At 39.6% G+C, this 27,892-nt stretch overlaps 3 protein-coding genes across 16 annotated transcripts in view; 1 reads left to right on the forward strand and 2 right to left on the reverse strand.

The window, feature by feature from the left end:
* LOC118408642 (NXPE family member 3-like) overlaps positions 1-6,558 on the reverse strand; it is a 36,715-nt gene extending 30,157 nt beyond the window's left edge. For 2 of the 3 annotated variants that reach the window (XM_035809499.1, XM_035809500.1), the window contains exon 1: positions 6,352-6,557. The gene's annotated coding sequence lies outside the window, so the exon portion shown is untranslated. Of the gene's footprint in view, positions 1-6,351 lie in introns of all 3 variants that reach the window. The other variant, XM_035809501.1, reaches the window with a different exon arrangement.
* Positions 3,459-8,828, forward strand: LOC118408643 (protein starmaker-like). The gene is made up of 8 exons (XM_035809502.1): positions 3,459-3,608; positions 4,093-4,219; positions 4,366-4,455; positions 4,821-5,045; positions 5,166-5,597; positions 5,868-5,921; positions 7,150-7,668; positions 8,166-8,828. Exons 2-8 carry the CDS (start codon positions 4,118-4,120, stop codon positions 8,289-8,291), a joined length of 1,548 nt encoding a protein of 515 aa, XP_035665395.1. The 5' UTR covers positions 3,459-3,608; positions 4,093-4,117; the 3' UTR covers positions 8,292-8,828.
* Positions 8,829-8,832: 4 nt separating this feature from the next.
* The window catches only part of LOC118408639 (double-stranded RNA-specific adenosine deaminase-like), a 102,723-nt gene continuing 83,663 nt past the window's right edge, over positions 8,833-27,892 (reverse strand). For 10 of the 12 annotated variants that reach the window (XM_035809492.1, XM_035809491.1, XM_035809489.1 and 7 more), the window contains 8 exons: positions 25,010-25,175; positions 24,371-24,548; positions 22,832-22,925; positions 20,796-21,079; positions 20,225-20,407; positions 16,278-16,390; positions 15,885-16,012; positions 8,833-15,737 (listed from right to left, as the gene is read on the reverse strand). In XM_035809492.1, coding sequence (XP_035665385.1) covers positions 15,482-15,737; positions 15,885-16,012; positions 16,278-16,390; positions 20,225-20,407; positions 20,796-21,079; positions 22,832-22,925; positions 24,371-24,548; positions 25,010-25,175 — 1,402 coding nt within the window. In that variant the 3' untranslated portion in view covers positions 8,833-15,481. Of the gene's footprint in view, positions 15,738-15,884; positions 16,013-16,277; positions 16,391-20,224; positions 20,408-20,795; positions 21,080-22,831; positions 22,926-23,858; positions 23,953-24,370; positions 24,549-25,009; positions 25,176-27,892 lie in introns of all 12 variants that reach the window. The other 2 variants (XM_035809490.1, XM_035809487.1) reach the window with 2 other exon arrangements.

The following is a 27,892-nucleotide window of genomic DNA, read 5'->3' on the forward strand; positions in this document are numbered from 1 at the left end:
ACGATGCCATCTATCTTTGCCGCTTACTTCTAGAGTTTTTGTCCATTCTCACTACAGCCAGGTTTTTGTCTGTAAAGGTTACCAGTGTGACATAATTAGGAAATTTTAACCTACGTATGTTATAAACCGTAAAAATGTTAGCTAAAATGCACGACCTTGTGTCTTCACAATAATGAAAGCCGATATCGTCACTGTCTCGTGATCTCTCGTGTCCGGACATGACCCCGCTTGCACTGAGGAGCTTTCGTACTGTGACCAACACTTCGATTAGAAAGATAAAAAAATGTTAAGAACCAACAGCGAGTACACTAATAATCGCAGTAAATGGCTTGGATGTCCGTATTAGTATTAAACTGGTGCTTTAGGTTGAAAAATTGTACTAATAAATGTGCAAGCAAGGTCGCTGCAAGTTATGCAAACGTGACGGTGGGGAGGGGTGCATGTAGAATGTGCATTGAAGTGTATTGCGCTTTAAAGCTGTATTTTTTGTTTAAGTGTTGATATTTGCTTTAATGTTTCTTCCTTTTTTTTTTAAGGTGCCGGAGTTCAACATGAGGCTGTGTGCAGTGGCCGGCTGCGGTAATGGAACATATCAACCAAGGCGGTTTCAACCTTCTTGTATCAACTTTAAAAAAAGGAAGTCAGGGACATGTCCAAATAAAAACATGGAACAAAAAAAGGATTTTGATGATGCAACTGTCCCCAACCTTTCCAGCTATGCATTTCCCACTGACAAGGAAGACCCATGGTCGGACAAAACTGTTCTTGCTCACAGATTGCCAACACTTGGGTTCGCTTCCTGTCTGTTACACTACAACCACTGATAGTATGGCCAAGTAGAGCTGCAATTTCCAAGACCTTGCCACCACAGTTCAAGAAACAATGTAGTAGAATAAGATGCATAATTGATTGTACAGAAATATTTATTGAGAGACCTAGATCTTTAGACTTACAAGCCTCCACATGGTATGACTATAAAAATACAATACTTTAAAGCTGCTTGTAGGGATCACACCAAATGGGCACATCTCCTTTCTTTCAAAGACGTATGGCGGAAGAGCCTCTGATGTGTTCATTACCTGGGACTGTGGCTTTTTAGATTTGGTTGATCCAAATGACGTTATAAAAATAATGGCAGATAGGGGATTTCCAATCCAGGAGGACCTGATGCTGCTGAATGCAACACTAGAAATACCACCAGCAGCATAGGGGAGGCGACACATGACAAGAGACAAAGTAAAGAAAACAAAAACTGTTGCAAACTTGAGGATCCGCGTAGAGCGTGCTAACAATCGACTGAAGGACTTCAAAATCCTGGAGGGTACATTTCCCATAACACTCATGTCAGCAGTAGATGACATTATCAAGGTCTGTGCTGCATTGGTTCGGAACCTGCAGCCAGACTTGGTCAAATAAACAGTTGGCATACAAGCCATTCAAGTTGGCAGAGATAAACTGTATTGAATTGCTGGCAGCTGAGTGCCAGTGACTTTTTTAATGATCCTTTACTGATTATGTTGTGATAGCAGGAAACTGTGACCGATGATAATAATGACAATGCAATGAAGATGTAATAGATAAAAGTGGATCCTTTCTGTAACATGTCCTCAAATGTATTCTCAAACATTTTTCATACATTAAGTTGTGAGTTCTGTACATTTATGCTGCCATACTGGTGGTGATGTAGGAACATATTTTTTGGAATAAAATCAACGGGATCTTACTTTTGCCTTTGTTCATGAAGTGGCTTGTGTAATGGGAAATGATTTATCGAACAGACAAAATAACAAACTAGCAGTAGGAGCTCACAATAATTATGTTTTCCCGATATGGATAAAATTGCTCTTGCTGGTGTCTTCTTTTCATTTCTTTTTCTACTGTCAGGAACCAATCAGAGCTTATAACTGCCATGAACCAATCAATTTTAGAACTGCATTAGCAAATTAGCAGTATAACTATGAAGAACCGTCCTGTGTCTTAGCTCTTCATGTGTATAAACTTCCGCCTCCTCATCCATTACGGCCGGAACGAAAATGAAAAAAAAAAAACTCCACTTACTTCATATACTGTCAGTAAAATACAAACACACGTCTTTAATACACCAGACTTCAAAAACTTAAAATCATCTTTATTCTTAACTGACAGTTCTAGAATCTTCTTTAGAACAGGTGTACGTTCGTACCTGTCAGGTGGGAACACCTGCGGCGCCGCACGGCGCGGCGCGGAGCGCCATCTCCTTAAACAAACGCTGACACTACACACGCGTGACGCAACACTGGGTTGGCAAGTTATCTCCCAAAATGGCGGATTTTACCCGTCATGCATTTCGCGCCGGTAATTGCGAATAGGCTTATTGGTAACGCTCTTGCCGGGTAGCATTTCCTACCCAGTCATTTATAGATATATGTAGTTAGTGAAGTTAGCCCTCTAGGCGATTCATCGGTTCGAGCAGGGCTTCGCGAACGCGTTCGAGCAAACTGCGAAACTGTTCTACTCCCGTCGGCCTTTGCGTGAACTATCCCGTGATCTAAATTTAGAACGACGCAGCAAACGGAGCTCGGCGTACACAGTGCGTCTTTCAAGCTAAGCATCTTGTTTACTATTTGATTTAATGGACTGAGTACACAGTATGGTATTAATGTATACAGTGTGTGTTGAGTACATACGTACAAAGATAGCAACAGCGATTTCAACAAAAACTCGATGGCCTATCGCCCATGGGTGAACCCTGGTATGAACGCAATAGGATTCACGTATCCGGATTCGCTGTCGGATCTGACGTCAAACTTAACTCTTAAGTAGCGTTTGCTTTAGTGTAGCATGGTAAGGATGAGGCAACGGGCTGCGTCGCAGGTGGCAGGGTACGAACACCTGTTCTAAACAACATTCTAGAACGGTCAGTTAAAGAATAAAGATCATTTTAAAGTTTCGAGTAGGTCGTGAAGACGTGTACTTGTAGCCGTGCAAACACTCCGTCATTTTGGTTGCATTCCCTTCTTCCAAGTGCACGACGCAGCCCGTTGCCTCACCCTTACCATCATACACCAATGCAAACGATACTTAAGAGTTACGTTTGACGTCACCAAACAGTATCAGATGATGTAATTAGGATAGATCCGGATCTGATTTTGGACACGAATAATCATATCCGGATTCGTCTAACCCTGGTATGAACGCAAATGGATATATCCGGATTCACGCCGTACCCGGATATATCCGGATACGCGAATCCTAGTATGAACGGGGCCTTAGACTTCTTTTAAAACGAATGCTTATGATATCTAGAACCAAAAGTGTAAATGACATGCTAGATCCAATATGCTGACTTATTCATACCTATAGATATTCATATATGTCTATTTCGTTGTACAGTAAGTAGTTGTTATACATATAGACCTTACGAAAGTCGCTGTACTTTTGTCGTGTCAATAAAGATTTCTATAAAAACGTGAGCGCGAAGTTCTGGACTTCACAAACCGACGTCAGTTCTATAGAACATCACGTAAACAAACACGTTGCTCTATCGGAAACATTCGAACGACAGCGGAAGCCAGATGTGCTCAAAGTGTGTTTTCATCGCGTACCGTTCGTGACACCAGAGTTACAAGGTCAGTCGTGAGTCCGCACAAATGGTAGGATACGAGAGAAACGACCTTAGCGACGTTTACGATTCTCAGTTACAATTGATACAGCAGATTTAAACAACAGTTTCTACGTTACAGATCAAAAGATAACGACCGTATTTAACGTTAATGTAATAGTTTCGGCAGTGTTGTAACATCGACCATTTCCATTGAGTGTTATACGTAAATGCTAATCTGTACGTAGATCTACCGATGGCAAGGTAGTATCCATGGGTCGAAACAGTATCCAACAGGCCGCCGGTGGAAGGGTTGGATACTGTTTTGAGCCGTTTATATACTGTCTTGACGTCGGGAGGTCTGCTCTGAAATTATGTAAATGTCAATATAATCTTCCATTCCACCATCTTGAAGATTATCCAAACTGCGCTTCGAATGTATGTCTTCAGGTTCATTCTACTCAGTTTAGCTAGCATAAAAAAAATTATATGTATATTTTCTACAACACCAGAGCCCATGACGTGACGTCAAAAAAGATGCGGTACTCTATGAGTATGACGCCATGTATGGCCATGGCAACAGCGTTGGTTGTGGCGATGTTATGTTGCCAAGCAGCGGCCTTCCACGCACAACACAAGGTAAACACACTTATTTGTTTCTCCATGAAAATCGTAAAAACATTCACACTTTTCAACACTGACAACAGTTTTCAGCAGTTTTGGAAGAGAGATTTAATTCTCTCTACCATTATCAATAAACGAATGAATGAATACAAATTTTTCAGGGTACGGATAGATTCCGCCCCAACCCCCATTCTGATGACGATTATTCTGACTGGGAAGGCGGCGATGATGAGGAAGAGTCGTCAGAAGAGGTACTGTTGTCGTCCTTCAATGAAGTTATCAGAAGATGTTCGTAAATTTAATCATCACAGAAATGTTCAGAATTCAGTATTGCTGTAGATTTCGTATCAGAAACTAGTAGTAGAGCTGTTAGCTTCAAGGATAGATTATGTTTTGACCGTGTTTTGTGTAAGTTTCATACGATGATGAAACTACGAATGAATTTTCATATTCCAACATCTTGGTAGTTCTTGTACCAAAGGCTCCAAAATTCTAGACTGCCTAGCGACTTAGTTTATAACTATAAGTGCACTTGTTTGTGACTTTCTTTGGGAATACCATATGCATGGTTTTGCGTGATTATGTATCACCTTTTCTCCTGACGTTTACATCACAGGAGGGTGACTACTACCCTGACTGGCGCACGGCGTCCGACCAAGAGCCCGTCTGGGTGGCACAGAACCCGGGGGCTGCAGCTGCCAGCGCGAAAAAAGAGACACCGCCTAAGGCTGCAGCTTCTAAAGCAACCCCGGCACCTCACCCTGGGGCTCCCCCGCGCCCTGGGGCTCCCCCGCCCCCAGGGGCTCCCCCACCCCCAGGGGGAACCCCACCACCCCCTCAGGTAATCTGGATTAGTTCATACCTTTGTCAAGTGCATTCTAGAGGTCGATAGGACACTACACAAATTCATTTGTGGCTAAAAGTGAAACATCTTGATTATCTCTATTTCCACTGAACGTAGGGTGCAGAAAAGGCAGGAAAAACAAAGGGCGGTAAGAACACTACGGGTCCGGCGGTCCCCCCGTCTTCGGACCAACCTATTCTTCCCGTTCCTATCCTGGGCAGCCCCATCCTGGGTCCAGAGGTACCCGACATCCCTCCAAACGGGGGACAGGCGCCTTGGCTACCGAGCAAGACTGGCCAAGCTCCCGGTGGCAAAACAGACGGTACCCGGGGTTCACTAGGGCCTGCTGAGTCAAACCCACCCAGTTCCTTTAAGGATGTTAAAGAACTCCTTAAGACTTTAAGACAAGTGATGGCAGCGAAGAAAAGACCAAAGCCTTTCGATCACGGGCCAGGTGATTTGCCTGAAGATGAAGCCGAAGGAGAAGAGCTAAGCCTGTCCACTGACAGTGATGAAGGGACATCTTGTGGAAATACACTGAATAGCAAGGTAAATATTCGTCCGGTTGTTAGACACCATTTGTACCCTCCCCAAACAAACATTATTTTAGACCATATTTAGTCTCTATAATCGGCTATATTTCAATCATTCTGAAATGTATTTGAAGCTTCGAAATAAAACAACTAATTATATATATAATGTTAATTTTTTTTTACGTTTCATAATCGCGAGAGAGCTTCATAACTTCAAAATATTTTGTTGCCCGCATTCTAGTATTAAAAGAAATATATGTCTGTATCACTTTTTTCTGTCTACCAGGATGCCGTTCTGATAAGGGAGAACAACGATTTGATCAAGAAACTCATACATACGGTAGGTGTATTCAGCAAGAAAGTTCAACACTCCATCCATTCACAAATATAAAGCCCTTTCACAGAGATCTGAACGCATGTGCGGCGACAGGAATTCTAGGAAATATGACCATTGTAAAGACCCGGAAAACAATACCCGTCTGGACATTGATATGCAAATCGAAACAATGCAATGTCGTGTCAATCACTGTTTTCGTGTCGGGCCATTCTAATACCTTTCACAAATTACTTAGAATTCCTGTCGCCGCACATGCGTTCTTATCTCTGTGAAAGGGCTTATTCAGCAGGGCAGTTCAACACTCCATCCATTCACTATAGCGTACATGTAAAAGTAAGGTATCTTTCACACTCACAAAGCATGTGCATTTACAAAGAATACCATCTCAACCAAAAAGATTATCAGTACAACTAAGCATCTAATCCATCCTTACCTTCCAAGATTTTGCTGGAAACCTTGATCAGAAGCGACGATTTCTTCCGCTGCAAAAAGCCACCCTCCAACACATGGTTGACTATCGCGACAAAGCCTTACGAAATCACGTAAAGCTTTGCCCCGATAGTCAACCATGCGTGGGAGGGTGCAAAACTCGGGAACTGGCAACTTCAGAACACACCTGGCAACACCTGGGGGTCAAAGGAGACTGACCTCTTAGGACCGATGTCAGGCTATTTTTGACATGATACAAATATACTGTAAATGTATTTACGTTCGTGGAGATTTAATTTCGCGTTAGCGGAAAATGGACTTTTCGCAGTGGTTTTAATTTCCCCGTAGCACCATCTCTTATTGACATGGAAAAATGTTCGCGGTAGTTTTAAATTTGCGGTGAAGCGAACGCCTCGAAAACTGCGAACATTAAACCACCGCGAAAGTTTCTGCATTTGCAGTAATGCCTAGCTTGACACAAATACTGTTCGCAATGGCACACCTGTGCAGCGCGCGCCAAACAGGTGATGAATTAAACTAATTTGGGGGCTCAGCGAATCAGGAGAGGTATGCAAATGAGCACAATATGCAAATGAGGCAGAGTACTAGTATGTATGGGAAAAGGAAGGAACACAAGTGAACCATGTTAGATTTGTGGTGCAAATGTTTCTTGCCGTTTATAGCCAACTTTGAGAAACCAAATCAAATTGGTATAAAATGATGATATTAATATTTTTATACTGTGCGCTTCAATACACACTTCGCTCACTCGTGCGAAATATGCTCTTGATGTATCCTTTAGGTGGAGGAACTGAAAACAGGTCTGTTTAACCATGAACAGGTTAAAAATAAAGGTTCAGGATCAGGCACACATCATCATAAGAAAGGCCATGCAGAGCAACAAGAAGCACCAAGAAGAGATGACAGTGACGTGGATGAACATAAAGGACATCACAAGAAGATACATGTACATCATCATCATAAGAAAGGCCATGCAGAGCAACAAGAAGCACCAAGAAGAGATGACAGTGACGAGGATGAACATAAAGGACATCACCATAAAGAACCAGAAGACCCTGAGGATAATCAAGATTGGACCAAAAACAGTGAAAACACAAATGTGAAAGAATCTGAGAAGCATCACAGCAGAAAACAGCACAAACATCACAATGTAAAACACCAGGAGACAGAACATCAACAAGACACAAAGGAAGGTAAAACACCTGGTGAGGACGGCAAGAAACATGGAAACCATGGTCACAAGGAACACACAAGTGTGGGGAGGAAAGATAGCAGGAATGAGGAAACACAACACTCACAGGTGAGCTTATATTTCACTCCTTTAGTTCTTGAGGCATGTACAACTATTGTTTTTCTTGTGCAGGTTTTAGAGTAGTCTATGTTATAGGTAACATCTTATGTAGGAAAACAGCCTTACAGAAACTACATATATTAGTATAGCTGCTAATTTCCATGTTTGTTCTCATGTTGTTATTATAATATGTGGAAACTGGTCGCAAATATACATGTAAGTCATTGTCAGTCATCACCATACAGTAGTTACAAGAGCCTCAGATAGTGCTGTGTGTTGGCGTCTGTCTGTCATGACAATGGTAGGCTAGGCTAGGCGAGTGGGTTAGGCGACCCGTCTGCCTGGTCTGCACGTGACTTTTGTAAGTTGAAGGAGGGGTGTACACTCTCTTCTCCACCCTCTCGTCTAGTACTGGCGCACTAAGTCTTACAGGGGCAAGAACTGCATGCAATATTCTCAGAATTAATATGTATTAAATAACAAATTAAACACATTGTCACAAGCAGGAAGGATGGGAAGACTATGAAGAGAAGGATGACAGAAGCGATGAGAAAGATCAGGGAGGAACAACAGATGATGAGGACAGTGATGATGATGATGATGACAACACCACAGATGATACTGATGACTGATAAAGGAGTTTCAATGTTGGAGAGATGAAAAATGGTTGTGAAACATTTATATCTTGGCTGCATTTAATCTACAGCTGAGAACTAAGCAATACATTAGCTGAATCTCTTATATTTTGAAAGCTTACATTGAACTTGCTTGTTGAAAGCTGCACTATGTTGTAGCAGACATATTATACAACATTCCTTTGTGAGGGGAAAGCCTTTTTTTCTTAGAAATGTTTATAACTTATGCTTGTTTACAAGAACAATATAATGTGTTTATTAACTGAAGTACAAATGTTACTACACATTCTTACCTCAACTGATCAAAGCCTTAATCTTAGTGTGAAGTACAGTACACTTAATTTCATAACTCTGATCGGAAATTTTGTCAATTAGTTGTTGACACAAAAATGACTAGAGTCGGCAGGTTTTTGCTAGGGACAGTTGGGTAACCAGAAACAATTTTTATTCCTAGGCTTTAGAATCTGTAACAAGTACCATTTTACGTAACGCTATTAGAGAGGGTATCACACAATAAACACCACAGGAAGCTGATACCAAGTTTTGAGAAGACTTTATTGGTAGATTTGCTTTGCAAACAAACAAGGTACAAACATCATGTCTAGCAAAGTGAAAGAAAATTACAGAACACAGTAAAACTGGACTATGCATTATCTTGCAGTGTCCATGCAGAGATGTATCAAACAGAAACAATAACGACGCAAATATTTTTGATGTTTGTAATCAAATCCTTCATCCAAAGAGGCTATGTAAGATGTTAGTTCATATACATTATGGAAGCCATCTTCGCATACTACAAACCAAAAACTTTTGTACATGTCAACTTCGGTCACATTTGATACTAAATCATAGAAATTCTCATAATAGCAGAATCATTTACAAAATACATGTCTTACATATATTTCATACTAAATAGCAAAATAATAATTCTATATATTATAAGTCTTTTTCACAAATATGATGTATAATTGTCTAAGTAAAATCTGGACTATCATCAATCATATGTCCAATAACAAGAAGTTTTACATATAACATTAAACCTGTTTGCAAGATTGTCTTGAGATTGGCAAGCAATAACCTGAAAAAAGGTGATTCTGAAGTACTGGAATGCCTTGGCATTTCTTACCTAGTCAGGTTTCAAACTCTACATGAGAAATACACTCATAGCTTAGTTAGTACACAATTGTTATTTTCAGTCACAGCAGAGACTGTTGTATGCTTCTCTTTAACCAATCATAGATTCACAGATTCACTGAATAAACGCACTAAAAACACTAAGATTAAAATCAAATCATCTTCTAACTATGCAACAATTCTTGTCCACAAGATTTAAATCTTCAACCAAATCATTGTCCTATTACCTCAACTGTAACACAACTAACTGGAATGTCGAACCATTAGAAATCAGAAATGCAAATGCAACATATCTACTGTTGTTAGAGCTCGAGTTGTAAGTACGGACGCCTTATCTAGGTTATACATGACTAGTTTATTATGTAAGCTATGTACATAGAGTAGCTAGTCAGGATCAAGGTAGCAGGTGCCATGCCTCTATACACACGTTATCGTTTGGCATGTTAGTACGTATTGCACGTTGTCTGTTATCCAGTTTGGGATGTCTGCTTTGTACCGTAGATGGCTACAAGCCCATTGGAGCTGAGTAAACCCCGTAAATGTCAATTAGAAGGGTTTAGAAATGACTGAAAAAATTATTCTGTGTTTCCAGTGTAGCAGGCCAAAACACCCCCCCTGACAGAATATACCCGAGTACATTCTGACCAGGGGTATGTTCTGGCATGCTACACCAGATTGAGTATGAATCAATATTTCCATCCACCACCCATCAGCAACATTTTGTACCTTGACTAAGACAATTTGTTGCTACTTTACGTTAAACAAAGTCATAACCTTCTAAAAACCTTTCAGATGGGGAATTTTGACCTTTTAACAGTTTTTCTTTAATAATTGATGTAGAGGGGGTTTAAGAAGCTCTGGCCATCTTGCAAAGTGTCTTAGTGCATGCTGACTTGAGAAAAGAACTGTCTTATCACTTGAACCTCAATGAAACACCTGAAGTTCACGTCATCAGGGCAGAAGCTTGAAAAGCTAGGAGAGAAAAAACCTCCAGCCCTGAGGCATCGCCAAAAACAAGATACAATGTATCTATGTCTTCAGGTGATTTCAAGATGTTTTCACAGATTGTTCAAAAGGACAGGTTCTCAGCCAGCAGCACTTCCACACATGAGTTTCTGGTAACATTGCTTCCTGTTTCACAGAGTATATTGTTTTATATACGTCTGGCTGCTTCTATTGTGAGAAGTATCCTTACGATATATAAGGTGTATACAGTATTTCCTGGACTATATGACAAAGGGTGCTGAGAGTATTTGCTGTCTTCATTCTAACTTTGGCTTCACCTGGCAACAGCATCTTATTGCTAGGTCCAGATTTTATGCAATTCTTCCCCATATAGTCATTACAAAATGTTGTCACTTCTCTCCTAGGAGTTTATTGTCTTCATGAACATAATTTCTCTGAAATTCATTGATTACTTTTGTTGCAAGAAGTTTTGTATGGACACTTGTGTCTTGGAAATGTCACTCAATTAGTTCAAGCAAGCAACATCATGCCAGGGAGTGTCAGCCAAAGTTAGACGAAACCACAAGCCCTTGTGGTGTACAGACCAAACCTCGTCTTTGTGGCGTTCCTAATTCTCAAGTGTGCTAGGTTTCTATCACTTAATATGAGTGCGCAGTTCCTACTTGGTGATATCTTACTCCTTATACAATATCTTAAAGTGAGAAGTTGTCCTTATCCTGTTATTTTGTTCTACATGACTCCTTATCTTATCTAACATGAAGGCATTTTAATTATTTGTATATCATGAGGCACTTTAATTCAACAACCCATATACCGTAGAGGCTCTACTGGTAACACGTACATGGTGGAAACCTGACTGGGTTCGAGGTGCAGTCTACAATGGAACTGCCAGGTGGCTCTTTTGCACAGCCCTTGTCCATGAGTTGACAATTTGAACAGTATAGGAACAGGTTGAAAATTTTGCTGAATCACAAAGTTGCTTTTTATGTCTTATCAGTTTTATCATTTGCAAAATGAACAGTAGCAAGCCTGCTACATTTGATTTAGAGGTAGACTCATGCATGTATTCATGAGTATCTAAAAGACTAAAAATGTTTTGTTTCAAAACTGGTTTAAACAACTTTGTACATGTACATATTTTTACATACAGGCCATTGCTTGAAAATTGTTGCTTAATGCTGGTGTCACTCAAAAATACAACAAATATTTCCCTACCCTATATTGTCTAAAAGATTTTCATTTTGATAAACTAAAATGTGTGCTCACCCATTAACAACAAAATAACAGAATATTTTTCTTTTTTTCCAAGATCATTTGTAAATAATCAAAATGCACTTTGCATATGATAGAACTGATAATGCTTCCTGTATGTCCAACAAGCTACACCGAAGCAACTGTTGTCTAGCAACTATCACCTGGCAACTATTGCCCAGCAGCCGCCACCCGGCAACAGCACCAATGCAGCCCAGCAGGATGGGCACTTTGCGTCTGGTTTTTCCATTTGTCCTTTGTTTCCACCAGTCTCGTTTGGAACTAATTACGGGTGTTGAATTAAAACGCCCAAGGGCTAGGCTTGCATATATTTAAGTCTATCTTATCAGTATCCTTATTCCTAACGTCATATTAAGATATTGATATGTCGTCTGCATGCTACCTTGATATGTTGAACTTCATCCTACAGTCCTGACACTACGTCTACGTCTTCGTATCTCTACCCTACGGGATCAGTATTTACATATCATACAAGAAATCATATAAAATATAGGCAGGTCATTATTTCTGCTTTATGAGGCACTTCAAAAGTCGTGATAGTCTCATGTTCATACCACAGTTTTTGACACATTCGGGAACTCTGGGCTTCAGGTGGTGAAAATACAGGGAGTCAAGGAACCTAAGAACCCACAATTTTGTCTCAGGGCTTTCTTCCCCCTCTTCCAATGCCACAAATGGTTGAGCCCATTGCTATGGAAACAGCTGCAGAGACTGTCCATCACTCCTGTCAATCATGTATTTGAGGTAGGTGGGAAGCAGAGATGGATAAATTGATTGAGATGTTGCCTCAACTTTTGGGTTTTGTTCATCAACACGACATGGTTGCCTAACAAATGAGTTGTCCTTGCTCAAATTTTATATTTTACTGAAACAAATCAATCATCTCTGCAGAAAATGATAAAGGATTGTACTTGAAGAGTACAAAATGAATAAAATAATGACAATAAGAAACAGTGCATCCAGTGATGGGAAATGAGATTGAACCAAATGATAGTTTCTATTATCAAATGATAGGCTCTATTATTATGATGTTTTGTTGCTTCGAAAATGATTGAGGTTAAAAAGGTAGCTGATGATGCATTATGGCTTACTTCATTTTTTTTTGCATGGAGAGAAGCTTGTTCATGGAACAAACAACAAAACAACTTGTGTCTTGATAATTTATCTGCATGCAAAGTATTTCTTTAACATTTGGAGGAGGGGGAAGGGGTGAAGTCTTGCTCCAAAATCTTAGCTCTTGCTCACATGCATATAATAGATGGGCTTCAATATCTGCATTAGGAAATGCTGTGCTCTGATTGGTTCCCACTCCCTAATCGACCTTTAACCTTTTCCTGAAGATGAGTCTAGCAGCAGGTGGCCCTGGGCGTCGGTCGACCAATTTCTCTGGCGTCTGCCCAGGCGTTCCTTAAGTTGCTTGTTACACACAAACAAGTTCAGATCACATTTGGTACTTGCGCCGGGCAAGTAGACATTGACTGCACTTTTTTTGGCTACACAGAAACACCCACTACGATCACACACCCACAACTGTAAACAGGGCCAGTAGTCTGACATTGCCTCAGCTCAGGGTGGAACCAACAAGTACATAGATATAGACTTGATATCTGCTAAATTGCCAAAAATGCAACAAAGGCATCTTCAAGCAGATGTTGGGTAAGAAAACCGTGTTTTGTGACTTCTCCATTTTTCTGACATTCGATGTTTCTGTCTGAGAAAAAGGGGGCAGTCTGAAAACATGACAATTTACCATCCTGACATCTGCTTGAAGATAACATTATTTTATGTAAGAAAATTTGATAACAATCTATGTAAAATTTGACAGATTCTTCTTCTGAAATAGCATAGAAGGCAATGATATAAAGGGAGTAAGCTAGAATAAAGATGAATTTGAGTTGATAAAAGCTGCTACAGTCTACACTAAACTGCAATTATGGACTTGAGAATAACTACATAAAGTTCAGCACTAGGGACAGGGGTGCTTTTGTATGTGGGAAGAAGTCATCACCAAGGCAAGGTCTAACTGCATATAGTATGTTGGCTGAAATCAGCATATTTGAGTTATTTCAAACAAACAATTGTACAAGTGCACCTACATGCATTTATGTTGAAACCAGTGCCATAGTTAGCAATTTCATGTTGTGCTAGAAGCACGGTATATGTACATAACTTTTCCACAGCAGATTGTCTTTTTGGATAGCAAAATAGCGATGTCTCATTATTGGGAAATAAGAAGTCTATAGAAGTACTGAATGGCTTCAGGATTCTGAGGCAATGTCAGCTAAGTATATGTTAGGTATTTTCAGGAGTACATGGTTAGCTGTCAGAAGAGTTATCAATGTCACATCACAGCACTCTACAGTATTAGGTCATCGTCACTGCGATTCTATACCTCGAAGCAGAAATAATGACCTTCAACCCTAGATTTGACCTTGAACATAACAAGTTAAGAATATTCTTCGCCATGGAAGAAAATTTTTTACGATCAACCTTTTCTGCTCGTTCGCCTGATTTGTCTCCAGAAAGTAGTGCAACCAACAATTCACGACAACGAGAGGTAATCTTAGCTAGGGATGGGGTAACAGGTAACGCAACACACACACAAAATTGCCCCTTCAGGGCAAACTATCACATTACATCATGGGTTGAACATCACAAACACATTGATAAACAGTAAATATGCTATCAAAATAAAGATTTTCCCACAAGTTTTTGTGGTTGTCTTCAACTCTTTTTCTCTCTCTCTTAGTCTCAAGATCTTCCTACCCCCATCTTCCTTGAAAGCCATCTTGCTTGTTCTGCTTCTAACACTAGAGAGGTTTCCTTAAGTTCCAGTAGGTCTTTTTGGAAAGCTTTAAGTACTTGTATCTTCTAGTCACCTCTAAACATGTTTAGGTAGATGCTACCTCTCTTCCCTTTTCCAGAAGGGAAGGTCTTTTATTCGTTACTTTTGTTCCAATGTTCTTTGGGAGCTACACTGTTACTGTTATCTTCACTTGTATCTCTTCCTTCCTCCAGACTGGCAAGTCTTTAAGTTTTAATGCCTTTCCTTGTGCCATCAGTCAACTTAGCATCCTATGTAGTTCAATAACTTTGACCGGAATTGTAGAGGAATTCCCCAGATCTCGTCCAAAATTGTCACGTTTTCCTGGCACGTCATACACACATGGAACGTTTTTTTTCGTGTCATGTAATCACCTCACCAGCTTCCGTCAATACATCAACATGGCTTTTACATTGGTGGCATGTCTTTGTTACCTCCAAGAATACAAGAGGCCTGTAAATTGTCTAATAACACTAGATTTAGACATGCTGATGCCTAGCTGTGAGGATAGCTGTTTATTATACTATATCTGGGTGCAGCTTAGGTCAAAGCTCGTGGAACAGTTCTACTGCCCCATATAGTGTTATTGCCTGAATACTTTCTATGGCAAAGGCATCCCCACATCTGTCGTAATTGTAACATCCACCTGTTTTAGACAGGACCCCATCAGCTTGTCCAAAATCATTCTCTTCTTATTACAATTCTTGAGCACCATAACGAAAACCATTTGCCGACATTGCACAAAGTCATTGCTTCATTCCGCACTAGGCCATTTCTCTACTCTAAGTCTTGGTTACAATGTTTGTGCAATTTACGGTGATTTGATGGTTTGTGTTGTTAGTTATGATATACCAACATGCATATATACAGTCACGCATACATACTTTTTTTTTATATCATAGTCAAAGCTTATAGGTAGGAGGCTATGAAAGGACCCAGTATATACACTATTGTAAGCCACCACCCTATTGGTCAACTTAACTGCAGGTGTTCACTTCAGGTCATTGGAATCGTCCATTTGGAACATCTCTTCCTCGGGAGGCTTTTGCATCCACTTGCCATAGCCGTTCTTTTCGCAGACTTCGAAGAGAGCAGCCTTGGCCTTCTGAAACTCCTTGGCCATCAGCTTGGCCTGATGATAGGTCTTCGCGGTCAGGAGGTCGTCACGATTCATCTTGGAGCACAGAGTGCGGAAGAGGACGTAGAGGGAGGATTTGGAAACCTTGGATACAGGATGGCAGCCATACCTGAAACACAATGTCCAACCTCAGTTTTAACATCACGTCTATACTGGTAAAGGTAGTCAGACCTGGGTTTGGAAACATTACCGTGGCGTAAGTGGGACTACCACGCAATGAAAACTAGTATGCAAGACTGTGTACATGTGTCCCTACCTCTCCACACATTTGCCCTTGGTGCTGTCGATGACCTCCGCAATGTCCTGCCCCAGGCACCAGTTGATGGAAAGGGGTTTTGTCTTCTCGGTCTCCCGAGGGGGGCTAAAGGTCATTACCCGACCAACCTGGAAAGGCAGAGTCAAAGGTCAAAGTTGAAATGTCACAAAAATGAAAACATGATCATGACTAACTGGGCAATGCAACAATGACTATGCAAAAAAGCAGTTTCTCAAGCAACAGGATATGGTTTTGGAAACGGTCAGACATTTCAGTTGGCATCCACCATCTTTTATCAGTGTCACTGGTCTCTGTTGGCAGTTTTGGTCTCAGGGGACATGTACAGTTAATATGGTATCCCATGGTGAGAGGAATGTTGAGATTGACACATACCTGTGGATGGTTGAGTTTGTAGTTGGGCGGCAGGAGGGACTGGATCTCAACATCTCCGCGTGCCCAGCGGCAGCACACAGCGCGCGTCAAATGGCCATGGATGTACATCATGCCTAGCAGAGAGAAACACAAAAATACATCATTCTCCATCGTCATTCAACCTCTCATCAACATGTGCATAGCAATGTAGCATACTGCTTTTTCAGCAACTTAACAAAGACAACAAGCTATTCTGCAAAAATGGAAATTAGACATACCCTCAGGTAGTTTCTCTTTTTTTTTGAGGGTTAAAGTTGAAAGCTTGATTTTAGTTTTGTTATCCCTTGAGGAAGGGAATGTGTTTTTTTTGCTGGCATGCCTTGCCAGTGATGTATGGTGTTACATCAGGTCAACGTGTTACTTGTGGCTATTCCATCTGAAAACTTCAAGTAGGGACAAATCAGAAACTTTTCAATACACAGCAGAGGAAGATTCCATGAGAAAAGATAGTGGGGGAGGGGTGGCAACAGGGCTGTCTCCAGAAACTGTAGAGGGATCAGTGTACAAAATACTTTTCTGAGCCAGGTTGCACATTGTGCATTGTGCAACCTGGGACAAAAACTAGGCTGCACAACTGCATTTCAAGTTGCACCACCTACAATTCACTAACTTCTGAAAAAAAGGTACAATACATATTACTACATTTTTGACTAATATGAAATGGAGCTGCCACAGTCCATTTATTTCTTCCAAGTAAATTGATAACAAAATCGAGTTCTGAGGATCAAAATCTAAGTTACACCCTGTGCAACCTGAGTTTAGAAGTAAGTTGCACCAAGCAAAAAGTGGTTGCAGTGTGCAAGTGTGTATTTTGCACGATGGGGATGGAAATTTGTTAAAATGGACAAATATTACACCTCGAGCATACAAAATCTCCAAACTTTGCAACATGAAATTGATGCAAATGTCTTTTTTTCAGCTTGATAGATTTAGCAACAAAAATTAACAACATGGGCTTCAGAACAAGTGGGACAGAAAAAAAATTAAAGCTGGAGACAGCCAGAGGAAGTTTCGATCTGTGGCTGGAGAGAACATGATGGAGTTGGAATGGGAGGTCCAAGGAATTGATGTAAAAGGAGTGACGCCATGAAAAATTTCAGTTTACCCTGGCTGAACTTCTGAAATGGAATAGCTGCGAGTGAAAATCAGATTCTTGGAATATGTCTCTGTCTTCAGTCGTGTATTTGTCTCAAGAAGGTGTCAGAAGTCACTTTGAGACTTTGTAGTTATGTTGAAAAAAACAGTTACTGTTTTGGAGTCAGATTTAGACTGGGTATCAGTCTTGTTGGACTGCTTCCCACTCCATAGATGGCAGGGAGTGAGTGGAAGTCATCAGTAAAAGGCCCAACAAGACTGGTACCCAGGCTAGATATGGTCAGAAAGGGCAAAGATGTAACAGAAAACATCACAAATGGAAAGGCAAAGTCAAGAAATGGGGATAACAAGGAAAATCAGATGGAGATTGAATGATGAAATCAGAGTAAATAAATCAGAGATATTACAAAAGGCATGCAGGTATGAGTAGAGATGAAATGATGGGTTAAATGAACTTCTGCAAGTGGACCATCAGCACAAAATCTCCTGGCATCTACAATTAATCGATAAAGACGTCTAAGCTGACTGTACAGGCATAAAAAATTTTACAATAGCCAGCAAAATGTTGTAACAGTCATTGATAGACACTCAGGAAGACGAGTCATTTTCCCTGGGTATTTGACCCATGAGAAATGTTATATATTTTGTACCAAGTGACTCCAACTAATAATTCTTTCAACAAAATTTTGCCCTTTAAGCAGAAAATACCATTTATTCATGACTATACAGAATTAAGTCATTTGTACAATGTAACCTTGTTCTTTCATGACATTTTTTGTACATCAAAATCTCTTGATTTGAAAATGCATCAAAGTTCTTTGCAATTTAGTTCACAAAAAGGAGAGTTGTGTGAGCCACTTGCAGAGAGAAATCAGAAATGACAGAAGAAATGACAGAATGGTGGAGGAATGGAGTGAAAGCAGGTTGCAGGGTGAAGACTTGAAAGGGAGGGTTTCTGACTCTGTCGGCGGGAAAGATAGATCCGTCGTTGTCGGCGGTTCTTCCCTGGACAACTTATCGCACCTGTGTACAGAGATAGAGATAAAGAACCAAGGAAAACAATCATACAATCCTCCCTCTGCATACTGTAAATCTTAAAATGTTTGCAGTGATTTTATTTTTGAGGTGACCTCTCCAGGATGAATTCATTGCAGCGGAAATGTATTTCCCTTACTGTACTATGGACAGAATTGCTTCAACTGCAAAATTTGAAACACAACAAAAACCTCATTTTTCATCAAAACTTGAAATAAAATCACTGCAAATTTATTTACAGTATATCATGGTTATATTTGTAGATAAACTGTTACTTGGATTCCATAGTTCAATGACACAATCAGTTGAGCAAAGACTAGCGTAACTGAGCAAATCAAACATGCAAGAAATGGGACATCGAGTGGAAAAGGTTTTTGCAGCATTATAAGATTACATGCAACTGAAGTTTGTCTTTGAACTATGGACTTCTATCTACAATTTAAGCATATGACAAGAGTTAATCATTATGCGCACACTAATGTAATTGTTCTTTAGGTGGTTATCTTAAAATGGTCAGTTAGTCAGATGATCAAAAAATTATAATCACGGTGCAATGGACTTTGTAGTTGAGTATCTTTTATAGGATGGTTTAATTATGTTTTGAGAATTATTGAACCATTACACTGGTTTGTAGAAATGAGTCTATTATTCATGTACACCGTCTTTGGCCACATTCCTTTTATTCAACCTTACCTGGCTTGTACTGCATCTATGTTATGTTTCATACAGTAATCAATAGAGTGATTTTCTTCCACTTGATATTGATTAAAGCTGTGACCACAAAGGGAATGGAAATGAGACACAAGCCCTATTTCACACTAGTCTTGTCACACCCTTAACATATTTGTTGCTATTGTACATGATTTCTGGAGTTAAACTTTTACAAATTCCACAGGCTTTGTGTCCTTTGGCACAATCCAATGACAGAGATATATTTTTGTACCTGCTTTATTAAAGTGACACATTCCATTCATTTTAGACCTGAATGTGTTTTATGTATACCCCCTCAACCAGCTACCAACAACTCATAATTTTTAATAACAAATCAATAACTCATTAACCTGACTGCTACCCGTCCCCTCCAACTCTTTGGTCTCTGTACCCCAGTTGGAAAATAAGGTTCTTCAAGCTGAAAGGCCGCTGGGCTGGTGTCACATGTTTATGTGCTGAGACATGACTTTGTGCAAATTCAAGATCAATGTATTCAATGAGATGTGTTTGATGTATTCAAAGTTAACTGACTGCAAGCACTACACTATATACAATGTGTATGATGAAAAACAGATCCCAGAAGCACTATTCTTTCCAACTTTCAATGGTTACATTAGTGAAGCCATGAGCACAATGCATCAGCATGAAACAATTTGAGCAGATTAGGTACAACGTATACATTTAATTTGCAATGATAAGTTTGTCACAAGGTTACATCTGATTTTTGCCAAACTATCTGATTGCTAGCCTTCTATTAAATGAATGTATGAAACAAAATTATAAGGACTGCTAATTGGTAACAAGTTTATTTATTCACAAGCATGATCTATATGGAATTAACAGCTAACTTATCAGTGAATGTCTGTCACCATTTAAATCTACTTTCCTTAATTGATAACAGACTAGCTAGACACAAAGGATCCCCAAGGTACAACAAAAGGAAGTTCAGCACCAAGGACAGGCCATCTGTTCTGGAAGATGTTTTTTTTTTAACATTCATGTATAGACCAATGACAACATTAACCCTGGATAACAGTCATGGAGGAACATGTGATGTAGTGACATACCCAGTGTGACAGAGCTCAGGTACACAGGCTCCAGGAAGTGGGACAGCAGCGCCCCCTGGAGGCCGACCACGTTCCAGCGGGCGATCTTGTCGCTGCAGGACATGGTGCGGAGACGCTCCCCGCGCAGGACACCGTCCCAGGTCTGGATGGGCGTGTCGGGGTCGATGGGGATAGTTCCTTCACCTGGACACAACATGTTGTTTCATAGTCATTTATCAAGTTATCCATAGTATCATAGGCTGTCCTGGTTGAATCAATCATTTTCAGATGCCCATAGAAGCCAGTGACTGTGTAACAGTGCATGGGCACAATGTATAGTCTACTGTTCATGTCTTTCTTCAAATGTGGAAACCGCTAGCTGTTGTTGGTACCCCATTTGGCACCTTGGACTGCCTGCATAGCGTTTTTGCTGTACACTTTTGTCACGGTCGAACCATGCTGTGTGGCACGCTTACATAGCTCTACAAAGGCGGCTGAAAAATCTTGAATAAGATTGATGTCAACTGTCTTTGTTTTGCAAAACTCTGAATTCAGGGGCCTAAGACACAGAAGAGTAGCCCTTTCTCTTTACCTTGCTCCATCTTTGTCCGGAGTAAGCCTTGTTTCCCGGGGTCGGAGAAGATGGGCGTGTGCTGGATGTTGTCGGACATCTCCAGTGGCTCCTCCACTTCCGACACCTGTTCCGTGTCGTGCAGCGAGAACAGCGCGCCATCGCCGCAGGGCGCCGTGCTGATGTAGAGGTGAAAGGTCACGTCTGGTTTAAGCTTGAAGTGCTGCTTGGAGTCTTCGTCACACTCCTGGAAGATGGAGTTCTCTGGGTCGTCATAGTACGTCAGCAGCTGCTGGTACAGATATCTGGGGAAGGACAACAGTTCATTTACCGAGAACCATACAGCAATCTTATTGTTTACATGTAAAAGAAAACTCTTCTGTGTCCGTAGAATTGATATATATCATAGAAAATGAATATTGCAGATGATCAATATGTTATAATTTGGTTCAACATTGAAAATGCACACTAAACTTCAAAGTTCAATCAAACATAAAACTAGCAATAACCAAAATTACTCACATCTAGCATAAGCATTACACAAATACATAGGTTAAATGATGATGTGCATGCACAGAAGTAAACAGACAGGACTGACAAAGACACAACAGAGAGAATGTGACATGCAGTGAAAAATTCAAATATACTTCAGATATAATTATATATATGAGATGATACAGAAATTTCAACCAATGCATGCTTCACTAACTGCTGAGATGTACATCATGTAATGTAGATTGACAAAGCAAGACCAAATCTAGTAAAAGCCAGCAGAGGGTATTTTGCATCTTAATGCTGATGGCAAAGCTGCATTATGACCCCAATCGATCTATGACGTTGGATGTTGAAATGAAAGTGCTACCATACCGCTGAAGTGGCAGTTTATCATTGCTTACAGGTATACATATATCTAGTACTAACATCAGCAGCCACTTTGGGTCTTTTGGTGTTTTCCTGACAAGTTTTGTTGCTTCAAGCAGTGCTGCCTTATTTACTATGGCAGCTTTAACTAAGTAAATACCTGCATGCAGGAACTACATCTGATTCATATATCGGACAGACTACTGAATACAACATCAGTCCACAGAGGGATCTCCTCAAGAATGTGGGGTAGCTTGGCAGTGACATAAAGGTTAGTTTAAGAACACTTTATACGTGCATCACAGAAAATGAGAGAGGCAAGGCAGGCTTGCTGAATGGTTTCCGATAACGTCAAATGCCTTTTTAATCCTGGTCAGTTGATGAGCACTTCCTGTGTCATTAGGAAGCTCCTCAAGGGAGGTAGAAAACATTAGGCCACAACAATTTCATTTCTTCCTTCCTGGAATCTGATTTGAAATATTTGTGAAAATGCAATTATGCTGAATCATAACATAACACGACAATATCTGAGCGCAAGGTATGTCATTGCTAGCCAAGAGTGAATATATACTTAGTCAGATTCTATTCATGCCATTGCTGAATCTGAAGTTTACAAAGTCAAAAAGCCAAGACTTTATTCATATATGGCCTTGAGTCATGATATTCAAACTTTTAACTAGTTACAAAATGCTTTGTTGCAGCATTTGCAATTTGTATGTCAATGTTAATAATTTCAAACATGGAAGAGATCTTATTCAATAAATCAACAAGCTAAGCTGCTGAGCTATGGCCACCAACCTTGCCTTATTTAACCATTTCAATGTTAATTACGTATAGACAAAGCTTGAAGGTCTTTTCTATTATGAAAGACAATAGGTTCCTGCATTGCTTTACTGTTACTGTAATTAGGCTTAAGCTTGTTACCGAAGATAATTGATCTGATGTAAAAAAAAACAGACTCTTGAAAAATCTTGCATGTTAACAACAAGTTGGGTACTGGGAGAAGCTCTGTGAGCAACATCGGAATCTACATTGGTAAATTGTCCTTTGGCAAACCACAGCTTCTTTTTAAATGTGTATGAGAAAATGAAAAAAAGTACTTTTTCTTTTAAGTGTATAAGGCAGGGATAAAGTAAAAAAAAATCTTGCATGTTGACAACAAGTTGGGTACCAGGAGTGTTGTGTTGTGTTGTTACCTGAGCAGGCCCCTCCTTGCAATGATTTCTGCGTGGGAGTCGTTAACAGTCTGTCCCTCCAGACTGAGGTGCTCCCCTGTGATACATCGATTACCTGCTCCGTCCGAGAGGCATTGCCAAAAAGCGAGTTCCAATAGGCAGCAGGGAGGAAGAGACAAGGGACAGAGAGAGGACATTGATGGATTAAGGATATGGTTAAGATGGATGGTCTACTAAGAGCATGAGGATGGAAGAAGTCTGAATTGTTTTCTTGTCAGTAAACCACAGCAGTGGGAATACAGACATGCCCTTTGGGTTTTGAGTGTCGGTGTAAAAGGCTTGATTCTTCATCAAATGTCTTGTAAAATGTCCTTCTTTTGCACAGAAATCTACTGTATCTCTTTGCTGATGATGAACACTTAATAAACTGCTTTTAGTAAAAGCTAAAAAGATGACATTTCACAGTTTTGATGATCATTGCATCTGAAAAAGGGCAATTCAGAAATACCGGTAAGATGAAAAAAATTATTTTGACAATTCTGACTTCTTCTGCCCATGAAGGCAACTACATGTATGTATGTTATCTAAGCACAATGTATGTAGGTGTGAGTAGTATATGGAGAGCCGGATGAAAGCAGCACAGATGTTGTCTGATCTGAGAGGAGAGTCAACAATAGAAGAGAATATAAAGAGTTAGTACCATGGACTTGAGGGCAGATGAGTTTAAGAAATACTTTTTTTCTTGGGATTCATTTTTGGTTCTCTTTTTAAGCTCTTTCTTGAATAACATTTCCAAGGAATTCTGGAGTTTGCAAATTTTAGAATAAATGAATAAGAGAATACTCAAAAAAATGAATCAATACAAATTGGCAATATTCACCTTAAAATTTTCATCTAAACCAAATAAGGATCAAATACTGCTTATTGTTGAAGATCAAAATAAAAATTCCTGATGAACAGCTCATAAACCCTCTTGTCAGTCTGATTATAAAAATGTAAGAGAAAAGCATCTAAAGATTAGCATGTTTGTGTTTCTACATTGTGGTACCTAAGGAAGGCCCTTCTGCACATGACCTCTGCATGCGAGTCGTTGATGGCTAGCCCCTGTCTACTCAGCTGGTCACCTGCAATACACCTGTTCCCTGAAAAAATGGCCAGAAGTCTGACTTTGAACTATGGCTATGTGTATATGACTCTTACTTTTGAATAGGATATTCATACATGTACATGTACATGCATGTACAGGAGGGAAACAATGAGGCAGGTTGTACTGTTAATAAACATAAAGAGCACAAGTTCTGTGAAAGATGTGGTTTGTGGTTTTAATTAGTACTTAATGAATGTTTGTCATACATGTAGACCTGTGATACTTTTAGGATATTAAATACCACCAGCAAGAATCACATACACAACGACAGTCATTTGGAAGCATTAAACAGCAAATTAGGACATTTTTTCTCTCTTTTTGATCACATTTTATGCTCCCAAATGAAACTAATGACAGTGATTTAGAATATGTCCATGAGTCCGAAACAATCAGCAGTCAGCAGCGCCACCTACCTGTGCCTATGCTAATGACAGTCCCTTGGTCTTCGTCGCCGCGCAGCATCACCATGGCAGCCAGCACCTTCCGTCCGGAGATACTCTCCTGAAGGTTCAGCACGATGTTGTTGAAGACCTGATGGCTGACCGACGCGATGCGGTCGAAGTGGGTTGGCTCAGTGGGGGCGGGCTGTGACTGACAAAAAATAAAGTAAATGCAGCTTCGTTACTAATACATAGTTACTACTTAGTCTAGTAGTCTAATGTTAAATGTAGAGTCAAATTAAAGCTGTACAGCTAACCAACCACCTCTACGTGAAGACCACCTGCAGCTGGCCAGTGTGACCATTTTTAAACAGTCCTATAGATAAATTTTCCCTTCGACAATAAGAATCCTGTCTATAGTTACCACCTGTCCACTTAGACTATATTCTACTGGTCCCCTAAGTGGTCGGATAGTTTTGATTGTATCATAAAGGGACTTGAGAAATTCAGCGCATCAAAGAAATACATCAGTTGTGCAGACATCTAACATTAAACTTTTATTTATCTATTCTAAAATACAAATCTTCACCCTAACAATTCTAATATTCATCATCATCAGTTCTAATATTGTGAAGTCCTGACTGATAATATACTGTCATTCATTCTACTCACAGAACCGTTGTTCTTGGGGGTGGGGGGCTTCTGTGGCAGCTGAAGGTGACCTTCACTGATCAGGGTACGCAGCGCCACGTCCGCCGCCTCCCGCTTCCCGTCTTTCTTGGCTTTTGCAATGACTGCTGGGAACTGGCGCCCTCCCACCACAGCTGCCATGGTGAATCTAGATAATTGTGGAGATCATTTCGGTTAGCCAAGATTCCCCCAGTTTGATGTAATATAGGTGATCTGACAACTATAAAATATTATGTACTAATTAGAATACAAAACAAAGCAACAAGACAGTTAGCTGATGGAAAAAAACAAACATTATGGCAACTTGTAACAAATAAGTCTTACAGCAAAGTAAACAACAAGTGGAGATCAATTTCAGTTTGGGATGACTCTGTGAATATGAAAATATTAGTCACCTTTTAGTTTCATATTTTGATCTGTTGCTGAATAAATCTGACACTAAGATGTGTGTTGACATGTCATTCTAAACAATATACTCATCCCTATATCATACTTAGTCTATTTTTTCACTTGTTGAAGTTAAAAGAACAATATTTTGTTGAACTATTTCATTATATATTTACTGGATACTTAGATATAATGCGAAGAAGACTTTGGAAAACAAATTCTTTCAGTTGCTAAAAGCACCTAAACGTGTAGTGATTGGATTCAGTACAAACTACAGTAAATTGTTTCCTAACTTAACCTGTAGCACACCAAAGCAGCCATTTGGCTATCAATTTTCCATAGCTTATAATTTAATACACTTAGGCAGCAGAAAGGCAGTTAACCGTCTCCTTACTGTGTTAGACTTTTGGCATCAAATTTGCATAGTTTACAGAGTAAAACAGCAGAGAGAACGTTAAGGTTTTTCCACTGCATGAAAGTCACATTTGACTATCAATTTTCCATAGGTTATAATTATGTAGTAAGGCACCAGGAAGACAGTTAACCCTCTTCTTACTGTGTTAGACTTTTAGCATCAAATTTGCATAGTATACAGAGTAAGGCAGCAGGGAGAATGTTAAGGTTTTTCCACTGCATGAAAGTCACATTTGTCTGTATCATGCATTAAATATGACATGCTTCCTGCAAAAGGATATAACTTTCCGCCAGAGGAACTATTAAGGACATTAGTCCGCACCTGCGACCAGATACACCTCTTCCTCAGGGTAACATAAAGTACCGGCTTATCCCTCAAGCAATTAATATCATTCCACAGACACTTTTGAAGGTCAAATTAGTCATCTTGTTACCATTGCATCTCAGAGTTAATACTGTATTATATTATGTGGTATTGAATCCTTGTCTTTGTGGCCCAGAACACACAGGAATAAATAATGTGTGTAATGCGATAATTGCTGGAATGATAAAATGTAGGCTCCTAGATCCCCCGGTGTGAATTTGCCATCCTAATCTGATCATGACTCTGAAAGGGTATTAGGAGGATTAAGTACCAGACTTATCGCATAATTAGAAAGAATGTGCAAATGGAAGGAATACATTATTGATGATCGTTACGTAAGACCCAATTTTTTGCTAGGAGCATATTTCTAACATACAGCTGTTGATATGATAAGTAAGAAATATAAAGCAGACATATATTGTATTGCCAAAACATTATCACATGTCAACTTTTTTACATTTTGAAAATTAATGGTGCATCATTTTGCAATTAGAATTTCTGGGGTAAATTGCACCTGTGCATGAACAAGTCACATTGGGCAAACAGACTATGAAGTTCTAATAGAATTTAATTCATTGAAACTGTTGACTCAATTGACAACATACACACAATATAAGTTATCATTCCCTTTTGTTGGTATTGTATATTGTTTGTGTATTATCTTGATTAGTTCTCAAAGAAGAGAATATATATACATATTGATTCGAATGTTTCTTCAAATCTCATTTTCGACTTTGCCCTTTGAATATGCTCTCATTGTGTAACTTGTCATTTGCGACATTAATAAAGCTACTGAGTTAATAATTACCAGTCTCATAATTACAGCAATTCCCTTGATTATGTTGCCAACTATGATGGATAATTAACACACAGCCAGATGTTGTTGGGAGATAACAGATAAAATTAACAATAAAAAACAAAGAAACAGACAGGCTGAAAATTTAATTTCAAATCTGTCACATCACACTGAAAGTTAGGCAAAACTGTCTGTGGAATACTCAATGTATAGTAATTGCTGTTTTTGCCCTGCCGCAAAGTAAAGGGAGACAAGTTGGGAAAAAAATTGCCTTTATTATGAACTCAAAGTTTAAAAAAATGATTAATCAGGCAGAATATGATACCTGAAATGATACCAAGAAATACATCTAAATTTTCTTCTTTGACTCTGACTTTAATCAGATTTCTTTATTTTTTGCAAGTTACAGCAAAAAATTATTTTGCACATTTTGCAGCTTCTTTGTATGATTTATGGTATGGCCATACTTTTGGAAACAGATGAAAATTGGTGCAAGCATGGATGTCATCCATATAATCAATTCAGTGTAGCCTAATGTAAAAAAATGGATGATTGAGAAACATTCCATTAAGTAGCTCACTTATGTGCAGCCAAAACTGATGCACAACTTTGGAGTACAAGGACATAAGGTCATATAATTCAATAATACTTTGATAAAGCTAGATGATTGGCCGATCAATTTCAAGGCCAATGATTTCAAGGCTGACTCAAAATTGTCTCCAAGGGACTATCAACATGCAGTAACGTTAAATAACTAACAGCAAGTTACATAATTGCACATGCTCAAAAATAAGTACAACTTTTGAGCACAAAGATATATAACATAAGGATACTAGGGTGAACTTTGATGTATAGCCAATCAAATTCAAGGGCAATGCTGACTTTGCAACAGAAGTGACTTATG

This window comes from Branchiostoma floridae, unplaced genomic scaffold (genome assembly GCF_000003815.2).
Source record: "Branchiostoma floridae strain S238N-H82 unplaced genomic scaffold, Bfl_VNyyK Sc7u5tJ_267, whole genome shotgun sequence".
Classification (NCBI taxonomy): domain Eukaryota; kingdom Metazoa; phylum Chordata; class Leptocardii; order Amphioxiformes; family Branchiostomatidae; genus Branchiostoma; species Branchiostoma floridae.